This window comes from Echeneis naucrates, chromosome 16 (genome assembly GCF_900963305.1).
Source record: "Echeneis naucrates chromosome 16, fEcheNa1.1, whole genome shotgun sequence".
NCBI classification, from domain to species: Eukaryota; Metazoa; Chordata; class Actinopteri; order Carangiformes; family Echeneidae; genus Echeneis; species Echeneis naucrates.
The window spans coordinates 23,267,911-23,286,541 of NC_042526.1; the positions used below are offsets into that span (position 1 = coordinate 23,267,911).

General features: G+C 40.0%; 1 protein-coding gene across 5 annotated transcripts in view; it reads right to left on the reverse strand.

Annotated features, from left to right (window-relative positions):
* Positions 1 to 18,631, reverse strand: part of pik3c2a (phosphatidylinositol-4-phosphate 3-kinase, catalytic subunit type 2 alpha) — a 40,609-nt gene that overhangs the window by 19,108 nt on the left and 2,870 nt on the right. For 3 of the 5 annotated variants that reach the window (XM_029522031.1, XM_029522032.1, XM_029522033.1), the window contains exons 2-5: positions 16,694 to 17,932; positions 7,435 to 7,532; positions 5,604 to 5,764; positions 1,428 to 1,548 (exon numbers count right to left, since the gene is read on the reverse strand). In XM_029522031.1, the coding sequence (XP_029377891.1) occupies positions 1,428 to 1,548; positions 5,604 to 5,764; positions 7,435 to 7,532; positions 16,694 to 17,851 (1,538 nt within the window). In that variant the 5' untranslated portion in view covers positions 17,852 to 17,932. Of the gene's footprint in view, positions 1 to 1,427; positions 1,549 to 5,603; positions 5,765 to 7,434; positions 7,533 to 16,693; positions 17,933 to 18,631 lie in introns of those variants that run through there. The other 2 variants (XM_029522034.1, XM_029522035.1) reach the window with 2 other exon arrangements.

The window sequence follows — 18,631 nt, forward strand, 5'->3', positions numbered from 1 at the left end:
CAAGTAGTTACTGAAGAAAAGACGAAGAACACAGACATAGATAACTCCATTAGTGGAGCAGATTATCAATTTTAGACGTAGACACCTACCACAAATTCCAAATTATACTTGGTTTATTCAACATTTTGGGGGCCATATTTGAGTGTCTTGTTGTGACTGTGTTGTAAAAAAAAATTAAACATAAAAATAAAAATACTTCCTTGGCCTGACCAGAATAAAAGCTTTGGATGACCATGCTGATGACCATCCTGTAATGTAATAATAATATCCAAAATAAAGTCTAACATCAGCGCTTGGGCTGATATTTGGACTGAGTAAAAGGCAAACGCATGTATACAAGATATCCGTTTGCTGGCATTTCAACAAATTCCCACTGACATGACTGTCTCTCTAAGTTATATGTGAAGAATAAATACTAGCAATGCTTGGCGGATTGTGCAACCCTAACCCAAACCGGAAAGTGCTGTTTCATTTCAATTACAGGTGAAGAAATTATGCAATATCTGAAGGCATTAAAGCATCCATAATAATCATGATTTACAGGCCTTTATACTACGTGTGCTTCTGTAACATTTTCCTGAAGGTAGCAGGGAGTTTAAAAAGGACATCTCCCGTCTCCATGGCTGTTCCAAGAGCTGACAAAAACTGATGAATGCATAATTGTTTATAAGAATAGTATTTAGTATAATAGTGACTAAGAAAAAGGTTGTAAAGATTACAGTCACTAGTCTACTTTTGAACATTAATTTTATGAACATTCAGAGATATGAAGAGACAGCGCTGCAAGTTAAGATTGTGTTCGGAACACTACCCTTGCCGACTGTGAGCTCAAATTTTGTTCTTCACGTCTCTTCTGCCTAGCACGGATTTGGCTGCTACCCATGCTGCACAGCCCCGTAGCCTATGCCACAACAGAATCACAGTTCTTTGTACTTTCATTTGCGCTAAGACATGCTCTGTTACGAACAAACAACTTATGAACAATTAAGGATATGAACGACGGCTCAGAACGTAACTTGTTCGTAAGTTGGGATTTATGACGAAAGTGTACTGGGCCTTTAAAGCCTGGTATGCAGAAAACCATTTCCATTTATCCCCGATGATTAGAGGGAGCTGAGTGGTGGAGACAGGAGCCAGGCATGATATAAACCCATCTGCCTGTCCAGTGTGAATAAGACTTTGAGGGGATGCCAAGATAAGAGTGATAAAGAAAAGGATGAATGAGAGCGTATGGGGGGCTGGGGGGATTATGAAGGAAGAATCAAAAAAGAGGCGCATAAAAGACAAATAGCCTTAACATATTCAAAATCTGATACTGACAGATAGCCTGGAAAACACTGTTTCTTTCAGTTGTTAAGGCTTAGGGTTAGGTTTTAAAAAGGTTTTTGCAACATGGCATGCATGGTATGCCTCTTGTGTATACTCACTTCTGCAGCACCTCCTCCTGTCCACAAACTTTGAGCAGGTAGCTGGAGAAGTCAACCTGGTCCAAGTCATCGTGAACCCAGCAGAGAGTCTGAGTGATCAACAATTCCACTGGAGAATTCACTGAGGAAGGAGGAAGAGGAGATGGAAAGATAAAATATCAAATAGAGCAGCCATGAATGCAGAGAGGGAGGAACAGAGGGTGATCAGGAATATTGATGGAGCGAGAGTAAACCACATGAGGCAGGCATGAGGGAGGGGCAGGAAGAGCAAAGAGCCCAGAAAAGGGGAGGGATCAGCGGTTTGTGAAAGATACATATGAGAGGGAGATGGTGAGAATCCCTTTAAACTGAAAGAGATGTATACTTCAGCACAATAAAAACAAGAGAGAAGCAATACAACACACGGGGCAACAAGATAAAAAGAGCTCTGTGGTGGTTCAAATCATGACACCATACTCCAACTCACCTGCACAAAGTATATACAAAGTGCATAAGAGGACACATATTGTCGTACTGAATCCAACTGCTCTAAGAGTTTCAGGCGCTTGATACAGACACACTTGTTGCTCTGGGAACTGAACTCTGGACCTTATATAAGCAGGAATTTCTCTCAGCCACAAACCATCCTGCCATATTTTGAACGTCTCAATTTTCATTTCAAATTAAACCTGTTCTGGAATCAAAGGAATAGCACTGTGCGCTGTGTTGTGGACTGATGCTAAGTGGGGAAGATTTGGGGTAAGCTCTAAATGTTTGTGTATGCTTTGCTATCTGATGTGTCCAGCCAAGATGAGGCTGGGTGGAGAGTGTAACCCGACACAAGAAAGATTACTCTGGTGTTTAGCCACTTTGCAGAGGTTTAAATACACTCTTAACCTTGTCTATCCATAAACACGGACAGAGAGATACAGACACTTCAGATAGAAATGCATCCAACCTTTGGACAATCACGTACAAAAACAAGGAGGGAGACCACCCCTGGCTCGAGCAATAACAGACCTCCACCCTTGATAGGAATGAGCTTATGCTAGTAGCTTTAACTTTACAATGTGTGTGTGGTAGTGGTGGTCCCCGAGTAGTTCATATAGTTCATATGTGTTTTGTAACAAGGCAATTAAGACACGTTATGCCTCATTTTGTTAGAACTCTGAGATGGTTAGGGGATTCCCAATTGGTCATATCAGAGGGCACCAGTTAAAAGAGGAGAATTTTTTTTCAACTACATTTCACACATAGTTGACATCCTTGACCCTAACCTCTACTTGCCTGCTCTTAACCACTAATCCAAAATCAGCTTTTTTGGGAACTTAACTCCTTCCCAATTGGAAAAGCTTCTCTGAGTGAAACAGCCCTTAGTCTGAAATCCAATAGTAGCCTTCTATAAAAATAAATTTTTAAGATTGCTTGGGTAAAAGTGAAGGTAATAAATACATTTACGCACATTAATTGTTGTATGAAAAGGAAGACTGGGAACATTTGCTACAGGTTTCAACATCTGTTTAGAGTGATTAGACCAATCACAGTCTTCTAGGCTTTTAATAGGCCGGCTGCTGAGAGGTTACAATGAAAACAAACAAAAACAAAACCCCACACACAAGACCAACATAGTGAAGATGTAAAATAGGAAAGGTCTAATTCCTCTAGACTCAGGAGGAATTCTGTCAGACAGAGACTCAGACACAAAGGGAGACAGGTAGAAGCAAACCACAATCATTGTGAGGGGTATGGAACAGTTAACAGCCGAGAGGCATTCAAATTCATGACCAAGGCCAATGCTATGCTGCAGAAGGCCTCATGTACTCCTGTCATGTCTCACTTCAGCAGTCTAATTCGTTGTGATTACCTGCTGAACTTTCACCTATAAGTGATATCGCCCAAACTTTAAATTGCACGAATGCAAACAAACAAGCCTGCTCTTCTTGCTAAGTATCATAGGAATGCATACATCATTCCAAGTTTAATTATGATGGATTAGTTGTAAACAGTTAGTGTAATTTATTAGATCCTCATATTGAAATGGGTTTACATAAAACTATTCAATAATTGCTAAATTGTTGGAATGTGAAGCTGTTTATGCTTTAGAGGCAGTTATGAGCATTTAAAGCCAGAATATGTCAGCAGTTAGAAACGTAAAGGGCTCTGTCGTATGTCAGTTCAGAGTAAATGTGCACACACAGCGTGGGTGTGGGCAGAATCATGTAGTACACTTATATTAGTGTCAAATTCCTGTACATTTATAGACCCCTGAGAATGAAACAGTTCAAGAAGGAGGAGGAGTTCTTGTCTTTGTGTGTGAAATGAGAACTATGGACTGTGTGCCCACCACCAAAAAAACCCTCTTATCCAGAGACAGTAATAGTACCCTGAGCCAAACTCTTGTTTCTTCCATCTTCTGCCTGTCTAATTTTCTCAATTAGTTTTTCTCTTACTACATTTTCTTTTCATGTTTCACTCTTATTTTCTCCTTGGACTCATTCTCCGATCATTTGATCCCTTCTTCTTCTTCTTCCTCACTGCTTCTCTCTAACCCTACATATGTTTTTATTTTTTTTTTTTTTTTTTAAATCACTTGTCCTTGTTCCTTTACTCAACAGATAAGACAATGAGCCACAAGTCCATGTAGCAGAGTTACACAACACAGATATCACTATATTGTAGGGAGAAAATGGAGGTAAGGAAGAGAAGATAAAGCGATAATAGATGCTGTGTCAGAGGAAAAAGGTAGAATGTGGAATAAAAAAATAGAGCAAACAAGAGTGGAAAAAAACAAAAGGGACAGTGAATTTCTTATGGGATATGTGCTTTGTGTAGTCTGTGAAGTCAAAAGAATCAAGAGACCTAGCACAGCAACAAAACAGAGATGAAGCGGATAGAAAGATGTAAGAGAAGATGATGCTAGGGAACAAGAGGGGAGGAAAAATACAGTGATGGACGAAAAGGGAGGGAGAGGGGAGACCAGAGAGATAAAAAGAGGGGGTGAGCAAAAGTATGTTGATAACAGAGATAGTGAGAAGACAAGCCAGAAGGAAACAAAGAAATGCTCGAGAAATACTTTCCATGCCCAGACATAGTCTGAACACCAACTATGTGGGTCAGCACCCTGCAGACAACATAGGCAGGCAACCAAGTAAAAACAAAATATCTTAACACCATACTAGTGCAGAGTATACCTAGGCAGTGACCTTGGAAACACTGGGATTAAAGGAGGTGAACTCAATACAGGCAAGAAAGATGAAGTACACTTGGAATCAATGCAGGAAGCTAGAAAAGTGTTATTAGGGTGTACGAGGAAGACAGCAGTTAATACACTTCCTATAGGTTGCTATTGAACTGAGTGGTAACACATAGAGTGTAAAGAGCTTGTATTTGTGTAAGAATAAGGGCAGTATCAGATAAAGACATATACATACACAACACATTAAACTTGTATGCAGACATATGTAGTGGCCAAGTCTTGGTCCTCATGAATCCAGATAGACAGTGGTGAACTTGGTCACACAGTGACAATATGCCGAACAAAAAGCCCTCCTTCTTGGCTGACACTGTCTACTGTGCTTGGCTTCACATCCCAAAGGACATGTCAGTCACACTGCTTGTACTTTGTGTGTGTATTATGAGGGGTTAGCCAATAACAGCTCCCCAAAACAACCAGGGACAGAAAACTCAGAGGGCCTTTGGAACAATGATGAAGAAAAAAAAGAAAAAAGTAAACTGAAGTCCCTTTTGCCCAACATGGCTACTCCATCGAGAGGGGACAAACCTTTATTTGTGTGAAAAAGGAATGTAGTGTACTTCCCACGGCAGAAAAAATTAAAAGAAAAAAAATGAGGTGGGGAGGGGTGAAGAGTTTGGCATCTGTGAATGGTGTTTCCGCCTTTGGGGCTCTTATCTACAATCTAAACTGGTCATTCTCAAACGCATAGGAGGCTCAAGGTTGTTTTTTTTTTTCTCTGGCTGACTCAAAAGCAATATTGTCCCATCTGTACAGAGGATTGCCTGTACCTCTGCCAGAAGAACACACATTCTTGTAATTTTATACAAACATTGCACGACAAAATGCTGTTTGCCGATTTTAGAAAAGAAAAAGGGTGAAGTTGCATCTGCTCTATGATTTGTTTAAATCACATTAGGAGCTGAGACAAAGTTCAGATTGGAGACCCATGGATAGATGCTTACCATCGCAGGTGAATGTCACAGGCTGCTGAGATTCAGATATTTCAATAGAAACCTTGACAGAACAGCTGTTGTCACGTCCACCTTCTCTTTGGGTGATGACAGGACTGAGGACGAAGCCAGGGTTGGTAGAAATGTCACCATGGGGGAATTTGGAACGGAGGCTACAAGGTGGGAAAAAATAAATAAATAAATAAATAAAAAAATCACGACAAAAACAGAGTCAAGACCTTTTCCCCCTCATATTTTGGTTAGCCTTTTTTTTCACCAGTGCAAACACATGAGGTGCAGCCACAGCCAGGATGCGCATATGTAGCAGGTTGCTGGGATGTTATTACTGCATAGATCATGAGCAGTACAACAGGTAAATTGGGAGGAGAGAAAGAGAGGAGAACCTGTTCTTCTGTACAATGTCTGTGACTTTGACTGTCTGTGACTAACTACTGAAGCGAGAAATTCTGTTCAACCTCAAGAATTGAACAGAACTCCAAAACATGCAAGTGTGTATAAATATGCAACGTATGCATGTGTTTACATAAAACCTGTCAAACAACGTGTGAAAATGCAATGGCTATAGTATTATTTAACCGTCCTGCCTTTCACACTACGCACGTTTACATGCACAGTGCAGTCTAGCTATGGTTATAGCTCGATAAAGCCATCTCATCAGACTTCTGTCCTTGCCCCAGTATACATGCATGGGAGTGAAATCGATTTATTTGTTCAAATCATGTCTCCTCCGCTACGATAGGTGGCGATATGTACTCTTCTGGCTTGTGGGTAATGGACCACTACCATTTGACCTATGACATCACAGACAACAACAGAGGTGGAAAGAAAAAAAGACCAGTGAGCTACCAAGTTAGCCTCTGTATCCGTATTTGCCGTATTTGCTATGTTCGACACGTAGCAGTCAGCCAGCTTCTTTTGTCTGACCTTTGTGTTTATGTTTTAAATGCCGCTTGACTTCCGGGTCATAGCTTAGTGCAAAACTTTAGCACAAGCGCAGATCACCTCCTCCACCTCCAATCCGATTGTCCGTATACATGCAGAGGTAGCTTGACTTTCGATCGTATTATCTGGGTGTGTTAGTTCGATTTCAGTCGAGCTAACGTGTTCACATGTACTTTAGAAGTCCAGTTTTGGTCGGACTAACACAGTGGTTCTCCAACCTTTTTGGTCATTCCCTTCTTTGAAAAAGTAGGGATTTTCAAGCCCCACTTGACCCTGTCGCCCCAACAAAAATCTTGACAAATTACATTTAGTTTTATCGAACTTACTAACACCAAGTATATCAGCCACATTTTATCATGAATGAAAATGAAAAACATCAACACTAATTTCAAAAAGAAAATAAGAGTGCAGTTGTGCCATCATAACTGATATCTTGAATCAAAAACAAAAAGTACAGTAGTCAAAAACAAGAGAACTTTCCCTGTATTAGTGGCTGCAATGTGCCTGTACCAGTTTCACTGATATAATATGACAGAAGTTTTACAAACTCTTTTGGTCTAAATCAAATCCTGAAGTAAATAACTGGGTCTTCTGCTGTGAAGTGCTCAAATATGAGTGTCTCTTTCTTCGCATGAAAAAAGGTGTGTGCTGCAGCAACAAACAATACTATCAGTTAAAATAGATGAGCAGCTAAACCATGAGCAAAAAGTTATAACAAAGCACAATAATGAAGCTCTCAAGGGGACTTATTATTACACTGCAGTTCAATGCATATTTCTAATGAAGTTACAGATCAAAGTCGTTTTCATATCAAAATGTCATAATGTCAATAAAGGTTAAAAGATGGTCTTTATTTTCATGACAATGGGAAGAAGCTTACTTTGCAACGTCTTCACAGAAGGCGACAACCTCCAGGTTTTGAGCATCCTGTTCATCTAAGGCGGTATTCTTCACCAAACCTTTTCCTTTTTCCTTCTCCTGTAGAAGCAAAAGAGTCAAACAAAAACACATCAGTGAACCAACAAAATATATATGTACGAGCAATACCATTACATTCCTCAAGCGAGCTGGCTAGGAGGAGAGAGTGACTGGCTGTGCTACGTTTCTGTGATTATTTAGTTTATCATTTATAGTATGTTCAGCACATATGAAATGCTTGCAAGAGATTAACAGTTGCTGTGGATGATGCTGCTTGAGGTCTTTATGGTGATTTGTGTTTAGAGACTGTTAATGGTCCAGTTTTATTAAAAACAGCTCAGAGCTATGAATCTTAGGGTAAATAAATCAGCAAACATACAATGAAACACATACTAAGCTCTTTAGCTCTTTTATGCTTTTGTCTCTTTAAGTGCAACACTAAAACATTGGATAGAGTTTAATTAAACCTCACAGAGGGGCACACAATAATACATACGCTACACTTTCTGTTACACTGTAAAATGTTTCTTTAATATTTGAAGACCTGAGTTGAAAGAGTTGTAAATTAGTCTCTTTGTCTCTCAGACACAGACACAAATTCTGAGGCAGCTCCACTGGGATTTACTTTAAGAGATTCCTGGAGGCTTGCCTGCTACCGGGAACTCGCAGTTACACTCAGCTTTTTACAGCTGTCTGGCTGCCAGTGGCTATGGAATGTGCTTCCTGTGGCACAGGAAATGAGAAGTGAAAGGGCCCCGCCCCTTCCTTTGCCAGGCTTTGGGCTGTCTGCAAAAGTGCCCAGTCATGGCTCAGAAATCTGTATCTCTGACATCACTCCCAAAGAGGGGGAGAGAGCTTTGAAGACAAGGCAGTCCAGGAGGGGTAGAAAAGGAGAGATGGTGAAAGAAATGTCAGGAATTTCAGTCAGACTAGGTCATTCCTCCCTGCGGACATTTCTGTTAGATTTAGAGTTTTGAGGGTTTTTTTTTTTTTTTTTGATGAACACAGGGCAATGACAGCTGAACTAAGAGGACTTCCTGAGGATTGTTTTTCTACAACATGTGCATGTCAACTTAACCTGTGCAACTTTTTAACAACACTAGGTCAAAACACAGTATCTGACTGGACTGTGTTACAGATCATTTACATTTTCTATCAGCTAGTTCCAGCTCTTTATCTGCCTACTTTTCTCTGTAGTCACGTATACAATATAATAGTACTGCCTAGCTGTTCTCATTGAGACATTCTTCTGTTTGATAAAGTGAATCAGACCTGGCCCATTAAGGTGACACATAACTATTGATAAGCTGCTGCTAATATCTTCATTTTATAGAGAATATAGAAAGGTTTTGCCTGGACAGCAAGAGCTAGGCCTAACACATCTGTGAGATAATACACAGCCTTCCCAGAGAAACTTTTCTCCTCCTCATAACCCAAACTTAATATGTCGAAACTGCCTCACTGTTACAATATATACCTTAGAGCCAAAGTTCCACAATTTTTTTAGATCACAGCCTCTTGCTGGTTAATCCTAGTTCACAAAGAACATAACTGTGAAGCCCTGTAGACCTTTTGTTCAAAGCAATAAACTGACCTGACATAACACCAGGAGATAGAAATCTCTAGGTCAGCATGAAGGGGGTAAAAGAGGCCAAAGTCTGACACTGAAACACCTGCTTCGTCCAGCAAGAGGGAGAGAAGAAGTAGTTACTGACTACATCAATTTTGTTTCAAATCTTTTTGAAAGAAAACTTACACATTTCGGCAAAATGTGTCCAGGTCTTTGTTTGTACAGCATGATATTATTGAGACTGAGAAAAATCCTTTGATTATATTAACAAAGCTTCAAGTATTCATTAAATTTTCATACATTGTACTTTGCAGTAGGAATCTTGGATGAAGGGAGGATGAAAGTGAAAAATCAATAAACAGGGTGGGAAAGAAAAGGAAGAAAAGCAGAGATGGGAGAAAAACAGAGAGAAAGCCAGCGAGAAGAGACTAACAGCATATTAGCTGTGTTTATGTTTGGAGTCAGGATTGCTTGAGCAAAAACAAACATGAGCAGATAATCTACTGAGGCCAAGTTAGCCGAATGCGGTGCTACAAGACACATGCACACACCAGGGCATACAGGGGGACAACAACTTCATATGACTCACACATTGACTAATCCTTCATCCTTCCTCTGATTTTACTGAAGTGTAACAATACTGAATGTACGAGCAGGAACATGCTGTACAACACACAGGAAGATTACAACCCTTTTGCCGGCTGATCTTCCGGGTCATGGGGAATAAAGTGTGGTATGTGACCATAAGTTTAATGTAGTTAGTAATAGAATTATGAACAGAGATGATTACAACTCACAAAAATCAGCTATGGGCTGTGCGACATTAAGTCTTTTCACAAAGATTAAGATACATTAATAAACTAAACCATCCAACTTTCTCAGGATGGATTTTCTTGATGCATTTTTATGTCCAACTTTCCTCTTTTAGACAGACAAGACATGGAACTCCTCAAAACTATTTTCCACTGTTTACAAAGCTGCTGCGAGTTGTGATTTGGTCATCCTTACAAATGTCTATCCTGGCAAGATTCATGTCTGGAAAAGAGCCTTTTTTGTCCTGGATGTCCAGCGTTATCCAGAGAAAAATAATCAATTATTAAGTAGTGACACACGTGTAAAAATATTTCTGCTGTTTTCCTGGGACATTTTAAACTTTGTGGTTAACTGATGAGATCCATTACCCAACTTTGTAGTCATATTGAACAATAATATTTTTCCTCTCTTTAATGGATGTATAACATTTCAGGAATCTGTTTTTCAGATGTTGCTTGTGTCAGAGAGAGAGAGAGGCAGTGTCAAACAGCATCTGACGAAGATAAAACAATACACCAGTGAATAATCGTAAATCGAAAAATGACTTCTGTTCATTTTCATGTGCTGTGAAGTGGACCGCAGTCAGTTCCTAGAGGAAAGTCTGCTAACCTTGTTTGTATGATTCATCTTGCCTCTCCTTGAAATGGCAGCTTTGTCACTCTGCATTTCAGTACAGCCACTTGAAGCAGCTATAAACACTGCTGTTTTATGTGTTTGCATGAAATGTTGTGCGAACAAGCTAGTCTTGAGCCTCATTCCACAGCAGGTGAACCATGTGGCAATTCAGCAGAATTGGACAGCTTAACTTTAAATGTCTTTTGAAGGGGTTTGTGTGTACCATCAGTAATACATACTAACCCTAACCCTTAAAACACTGCTAACAAGTAAAGCTACAGTGATCAAAGTTTTAGTACAAAGCAAACAATATGAACCACGACAGTGGTCCCAAGTAGAATCCAGTTTTGAAAAATTTGATAAAATACTTTACTATACTATTTGTAAAATACAAATTCACATTATGAGTTTGTGATATGAGGTTTTCCACTTAGTCAAGGCCTTGATGCTTTTCAAGCTTGCAACTAACTCACACATTCAAAGGTTTTAGCACAAACAGGAATTTTTTATCTCTATAGTTTAACAGAAGAGTGTACAGAGTTTAACTATCTTTGGGTTGCCAGAGAAGTGGGAAAGCCTGAGTGAGCAAAGCAGCAGAACTGAAAGGCTTAACTAGCCTCAGCTGCTGGGTGGTAATTCCAAGCCCCACACCAGTATAGACTTACAGTGCAGACCCAGACATCAGACACCTTTTGAAAATTACCTCTCCACAACCAACCCAGACTCAAATATTCACCAGTCACTATCAATATTTTAGACTCTTTTCAAACTCAAGAAACTTTACAGATTTGTATTCTGTCCTGAAAACTTAAGCAATACTGAAGCTCCTATTAGACATCTAAAGACAGTCTAAAGACATCATATTTAGGTTAAGTGGTGACTCTAAACTGTCCATATATCTGAGAGTGAGAGTTTCTTTTTCTCTGTCTCTCTCCGTATGTTTGCCCTGTGATGGTCTGGTGATCTGTCCAGGGTGTACCCCACCCTCGCCCAATGCTGGCTGGGATTGGCTCCAGCCATAAATGGATGAGGAGTAGAAGATGAGTGAGTGAGTATTAATGGAAATTAAAACATTTATCCACCATTTAATCTGCATATCTCAACTGCAGCACAAGCAAACTTTACTACAGTTGCTCAACATAATATAACCCTGTGTGGTAACTGCTGAGTGATGCTGTCATGCTCCATCACTTACTGCAGAGATGACATTTGACTGTGTGTTGAGTACTCAGCAACCTGTAACAGTCAGCGAGAACATTTTTGGTTGTATACAAGAATAGAGTTTGCTTAACACTTGTCTTTGGACACAGCTTCATCGATGAGACTAAAGTGCCTCTGAGAAACCCAGCGGTTTACAATGGAGGAACCAGCTGCCCTGAAAACACAAATCCACTTCTGCTTTCAATTAGGAAGTGAGGGTAGTTATTACACTCTTAACTCAGTTACTGTGATAAACTAAACTTCCCATCTTAATAAACTTTGGTTCCAAGGACAGTCTCACATATATGTTTTTGATTAGCTTTTTAGTGATGTGACATTGGTCAAATGCAGACAACACAAAAAGCTACAAACAGACAAGGCTTATATATATATATATATATATATATATAAAATAAAAGAGCTTTTTATTATGTGTACTAGAATATTGTCCATACCTAATCAATCTGACCTCCACAATGTTTTTCCTGTTTTTTGCCAGTAAACAAGGTGAAAGGTTAAGTGACATGGAACTGTTTTCCCAGTGAGTCACACATTTAACTGGAATCCATGCCACATCCCTGTTCTACAACATCCTCTAACCATGCTACTGGAACAAAATTTTGTTGCGTTAATTTAGAATTAGAAAAGTTAGTGTTGGCTGCATTTTATGTGTATGTTTAAGGTGCAGTTAGACCAAAAAAAAAAAAGACAGACAGACGGTCTGGAGAAGGATGTTGTGTGGGTGTTAGAAAGGTAAGAGCTCCTAGAGGTGTTTGAGTCTGTGGAGGTCGGAGAAATGTCATATGTATGCTTATGTATTTTGAAAAGTTATACTGTATTTTGGTATTATACAGGATAACAGCAGGATTAAAGAAACAGTGGAAGGACACATAGATATACAGATATGAAACAATCTGCAACTGAAGGGCAAGCTGATTTGAGTAATTGCCAAAACTGAGTCTGAACGACAGTTTATCAGCTCATTACAGAATTCTGAACCATTAACCAAAGTTAAATATTATATTACTAAAATCTGGGATTCAAATCTGGTACAAAGGTAATTAACCCCCCACCCCGAAAAAAAAAAAGGCAAGACTGTATCAAGTGAAGCTACATTTCTAGAAACAATAATGAGAGTAAGCAAGATGGTTGTGTTTTCTCAGACCAGAAATGGCGACATGAGATAAACAACGCCTTCAGTGCTGCTTTGCACACAGGAGGAGCCAGGTCTGAACAGGCATTGGTGCTGTGAGGCATGACTGCTGAAGTGCAGATAGAGGTATTTGTTTGACTACTGATTATCTTTAACCTACACCATGATAGCCAAGGACAAAGCAAGAGAAAAGTAGCCTTGGCACCATAAGTAGTCAGGAAAATTGGGGGACTGTTGGAGGAGAGAACTGATAGAGGTAAAGGAATGGAGTGAAACTGAGGATGAGACGTAAGAGAAAGATTTGAGAGACAGAGACTAAAAGAAGAGAAAAAGAATAACATAACAGAGGTGATGTGCCACAACATTCAAAGGCCTGGGTCTGACTAAGCTGCTGTTCAGGCTCATTCATTCCACTTCACACCTCTTTGCCCACTCTACCACATCTGACGGTACACTCTTGCCAGCCACAACAAGGCTTGGCAACTTCAGGCAACACTCATCTCTGAAGTAACATTAGAAAAACAGTTTAGACACTTAATCGCAAGTGTGACAGACAAAATAAGGAGCAAATTCTTACTTTTTGCTGGTTATCATTTTCTATCTTTTCTAACTTTTCTATCCATGATACATAGGGAAATAAACAGACCGATTTTAGGTTTCATGGACAGATAAACACAAACTGTTTTCCATTAATATAAGAAATAATTAATATAATACATTTCCAATAAACTACAATTTATTCTGCTATATGCTAAGCCAAGTTTGAATATATAAATGGATAGCTGTTGATACAATGTTTTCAAAGGGTAGACCACTGAATGATATAGCTTAGACAAACATATCTATTCACACTTGAGTCAACTTTCAATCAGTTTGACTGAGACCTTTATATGAGAAGTGCTGCTATGCTATTGACGGTTTTGTTAAGGGTTGAGATGTGTCTGATGTCATGGAGCTTTCCGATATCTCAACAGCTGTAATTGACTCATCAACCTACATACAGATCATATAATAACAGTGTTATTGAATTGTGTGTATCTGTATCTATTTCAATGGTGTGTATGCATGCTGTCATTGCTGACGTTGAAGGGAACCTGAAACCTCAAAGTAAGTAAGCAAGTAATTGCTTTACAGTTACCTAGAACAACGGTGAGATTTCACAACATCAGAATAACTTGGGGCTAGGCTTTACAGAAAGTCAGCATAGCATCATATTAATGTCCATAATTATTTATGGTGACCTCTGCTTTACATTTTCATACTTGATTGTTTTTCAGTAATGTAAATGCATATTTAAACAAAAACTCTGTGTGTGGTCTGTGCAGTGAACTAAGAAAAAGGACAGTTTTACTTTGCCATGTACAGCTAAGTGGTTTAGTAGCCCCTTTTTACTGCACTTTCCAGTGTTTGAAGTCTAGATTCACCCAACTGTTTGCCAATTGCTCTTAATTGACATGCTGTTTGAGCTATAGCTTTGGTTGCTTCAAATTGAAGAAAATAAAAAACAAACTTTCCACCAACAGACCATTGGAAAGCAAGTATAAAAGGCCTGTCTGATTTGCCCACATCATTTGATGCAATCACACTTGCACAAAGTACTACACACAATGTCCAAAAAATCATGGGCTCTCCTGTAAGTAAATTAAGAGTAGAGTTGGCAGAGCAACCTCTGAGGGCAAATTGTTTGGTCATTCTGGTGTTGTCATGCGGCATGTGGGAGCTGGACGAGCTTGTTCCTGTTTATAACAACATGGGCACTGACTGCCAGGCAAGCAGATGGAACAAGGGGAGCAAGCAAACGCAGATACCATCCAACCTCACATACACAACAAGTGCACATAACAGATGTCATTGGAAAAATAAACAAACAAACAAAAAAACCCAACAACTGTGAGGGTAAAAATGGAAGTACATGAGGAGCATCAAGCTAAAAATGTTATGTTAGTCAGCTCAGCAAACACAGGCCTGAACCTAGACAAAACATAAAGGCAAGTGTAAACAAACAGTTTTATCCTTTCAAGGGAACAGACATTCCTCAAGCCTGGAAGACACAGCTGGGTCTACAGACTGGACAAGCTGACTCCGATGAGTGGCAGAGGACAGTCCTACACACAGGTTTGAAATACCTGGTCAAAAATGCCCTCAGTTGTTCACGTTTACCACTTCGCTTTTTCACCGTAATCTTTCAAAATACCATGTTCTAATTGTATTGTTTTCCACAACCATGGGGACTTCTGAAAATAAAGGCCTTGTACAATGTTGCAAAGTTAATTACCCATGTGTGAGAAATGTACCACAGACATCAATTGTTTGGGCCCTTCATTCTCGGCACGATGAGCAGATAAAAAAAAGTGGTCTTGAAACCCATAAAAAAACAAACAAAACAAAACCAAACCAAATAAAAAGGGGGGTGATAGTAGACATTGACAGCCAGAATGCCCTAGTTCACACATTCAAAATAAGCTTTTTCCACTTCTGTCATAATGAACGCTGAAATGCAATTCTGACAAAACAGAGAAAACGTCATTTTCAAAAATTTATGGTAAGTCCAATTCCCAGATACTAAGTGAAGAGTCAGACAAATTTTGTGTTTGTCTGATGGCCTTCAGAGGGCTGTACTTCTCAAAAACTAAAACTCTTGTCCTGTCTCACCAACTCAACTCGGCAATACCAAATAAATGACAGATGGTTGGTTAGTTTTAGGGGAAATATAAGATGTAGAGGAGATATTATCTCATACCACTTGCCCACGGCACTGTCCCAAATGAATCCTTTAAATATTGATCACAAGAAGAGATCACTTTGTGGTTTGTTTGACAAAATTAATCACAAAATGTGGTAAAGGGGAAAATGTGGAGTGAAACAATAGGTTACTATCCACAGTGAAATACTCTACTTATATCAGGGTACAGAAGCATAGAGGATGTTCTGCCAATAGATGATGATGTAAACAAAGGATGTACAAGCATTTGTGAGCAGGATTTTGATTGAAGATCCAACAATATTCCCTCTGACTAAACTGTACTTACACTGGCTATTGTTATCTACGCATTGGTTATATATAATCATGCATTCTGTATATTTGTGTCTATGCTGTTAACAGTGTGCAAAGACAAGTTGTTGTTGGCAACTATTCACTCATGGACTTTTATGTTCATGTGTGATTTCTGTTTGGGCTAATGTGGGACACTTCCTCGTGTTCAGGTGCATTTCACTGTGCATTATCTTGCATAATTGGGTATTTAAGAAATAAACTTGAACTTGACTTAAAAATGAGACTGAGCATAGATTGTACAGTAACAAAGTGTGTGAATGTTAAACACAATGCTTAAGAGAACACAACACATGTGTGACTTATAATGATTTGGCCAGTGTTCATAATACCAAAGAGCTGGGACTAGTACAGTTGTAGGCATTATTAAAGCAAAAATCTTTTCTGATTAAGCATTAAATAATCATAGTCAAATAAGCAACCATTAATGTTCAGGAGGACACAGTTTGACACATCAACACTCAGCTAACCTTCTTAATTTGAACTGAGTTGGGTGGTCTGACAACATTGGCAGATAAGCTCACAGTTGTCATCAGATCCTGAATCAAATATCCAAACCCTGATCATAATACGTGCATGCCACTCTCCCTTGGATCTTTCTCAGAGACCTTGAGTACAACAGTATGACGACGTTAATTAATTTTATGGCTATCCTAAAACAAAACTGCCACCAGAAGTCGTGAACAGTACTTCGGTGACAATCAGCTGGTGTGTGCAAATATTTGCTTGACATTTTTCAACGATATAAGCTAACTCCAGCACTATGCTATTAGTAAAACTCAATCAAGGTTTACGTTTACATGCAATTACGATCATACCTGATTGTTTGGTTTGTGCTGGGTGGAGGTCCCTGGGATGTTGAGCGAGTGACTCCTGGTAACGGCAGCTCCTGTTGATGCCCTCCGCTGTGAACGAACGGACAGTGGCGATTTCACCTCCAGCGGGGGGCTGCTGCTAGTACTGTTCCCTTCAGTCTCAAGCACTGCGTCCCACGGGTCCCCTGCAGGGACTCCTGGTACTGTGGTCTGCGCAGCACCTCCAGATGCCAGAGAAGAATGCTCATTCTCAGCTTTATGCTTTGTAAGAGGGTCCAGATCCAACCAGTCAAAGCGACTGATGCTTGATGATTCCATCCCTGCTGGCTGCTGAGGAGGTGGGTTTGGTGCCAGAGAACCTGTGACCACTTGAGAGGAATCTAGGTCAGTGCTGGCCGATCTGCCGTTCTTCAAGTATTCTGAGGTGCTGGCAATCTTGTCAAAAAGTTTTGCCAACTCAGGATCGACCGCTGGTTGTGGGAAAACCATGGCAGCAGCAGGCTGGATAGGAGTGAAGGCCATGAAGGATGGCTGCTGTGGGGGCAGAGCCATGAAGGGTGCCATGTTTGGAGTGAAGCCATTTTGAAATGTGCCTGGTTTGGGGAATGGAGCAGAGGGGAACAGTGGGGTGGGCTGATGGGTTGGAGTGGACACACTAGAGCTTGATGGTGCAGATAGAACAGGTGTCCACTGGCTGCCCTGGAAAGGAGAGGAGCTACAGGGATGGCCTGGGTAGGATGCACTGAGGTTATATCCCAGCAGCGGTGACGGGCGGGACACTTTGCTGTTAGCCCCAAAATTTTCATCCAGTAGGAGCTTTTCAAGTTCTTCATTTGTCAGTTTATCCACATCAATATCCCTAAACTTGTCCTGCTCTGCTTGCTTCTTGGTCTCTGGAAAGAAAATGAGGTCTTTTTCTGGTCTACTAGGACAGGATGAAGGTTGAGGAGCAGTAGTGGTATATTTAGATGATTTTGTTTTTAAGGAGGCTGTGGATGCCGCATATGGTGATGGTGTTGAAGCTGACAGAGTATGTCTTTTCTCCTTCTGCAACTTTGCTAAAGCTTCTTCCTCCATACGGAGGGCTTCTTCTTTACCCACAACCCCCTTTGGCTGGGGGACCTCCAGGTTGAACCCATTACCACTTGATATCTGGGCCATTCTGTTAACTGGAAGGTGCCATGAGTGTGACAGGTTTTAAGTCAGGTCGCCAAAAAGGTTGCAGAGCAAGACTTTAAACACCTAAAAGGCGGGAAAAACATTGAAATGAGTAACAAGACATAGACAAGTTTAAGAAAAAATGTATCCCATTTAGAATTTTCTTTCAGCTTACTCTAGCAAATCCAAAGACCAGAAACATAAACTCATACATCACATGGGTAAACGGTAAATAGATTACATTTGAGTGGCATCTTTCGAAAGCATTTTAAGACATGCCACCCCCTCATACACAGACGGATGCAAAATGCTGGCCTGGGCATCACAAATGAGCAGATGGTGTTTAGTACATCGGAGTATGCGTGCAGGAGGAGCCTGGGATTGTACGACTGATCATATTCAGCCAAAGCACAGCTTGCTCATTCAGCTCATTTGTTAATTGACAGTTCTTTATCTAAGGAATCCCTGGTCCATGTTGCTATAACCATGTTTTGATTGCTTATTGATCTGCCATTTGTCACACCAGCACAGCCAATAATTACTTGTGCATGTTTTGGAGTCAAGGGCATTAATTAGGTCACACAACTTGCATAGGCTATATTAGTAGCATGCTCTTAGCATTTAAGTTGATGAGAACATTCATAGCAACCTCTCTTTTGGTGGTGTAACTCTGTGTTGTAACTTTGCAAAATACATATTTCAATTATTCTACGAAGCAGCCAAGGCTGACCAAATGTGAAAAGAAAAGACTAAAACAAACAATCCCACAAGGTAATTTATAAC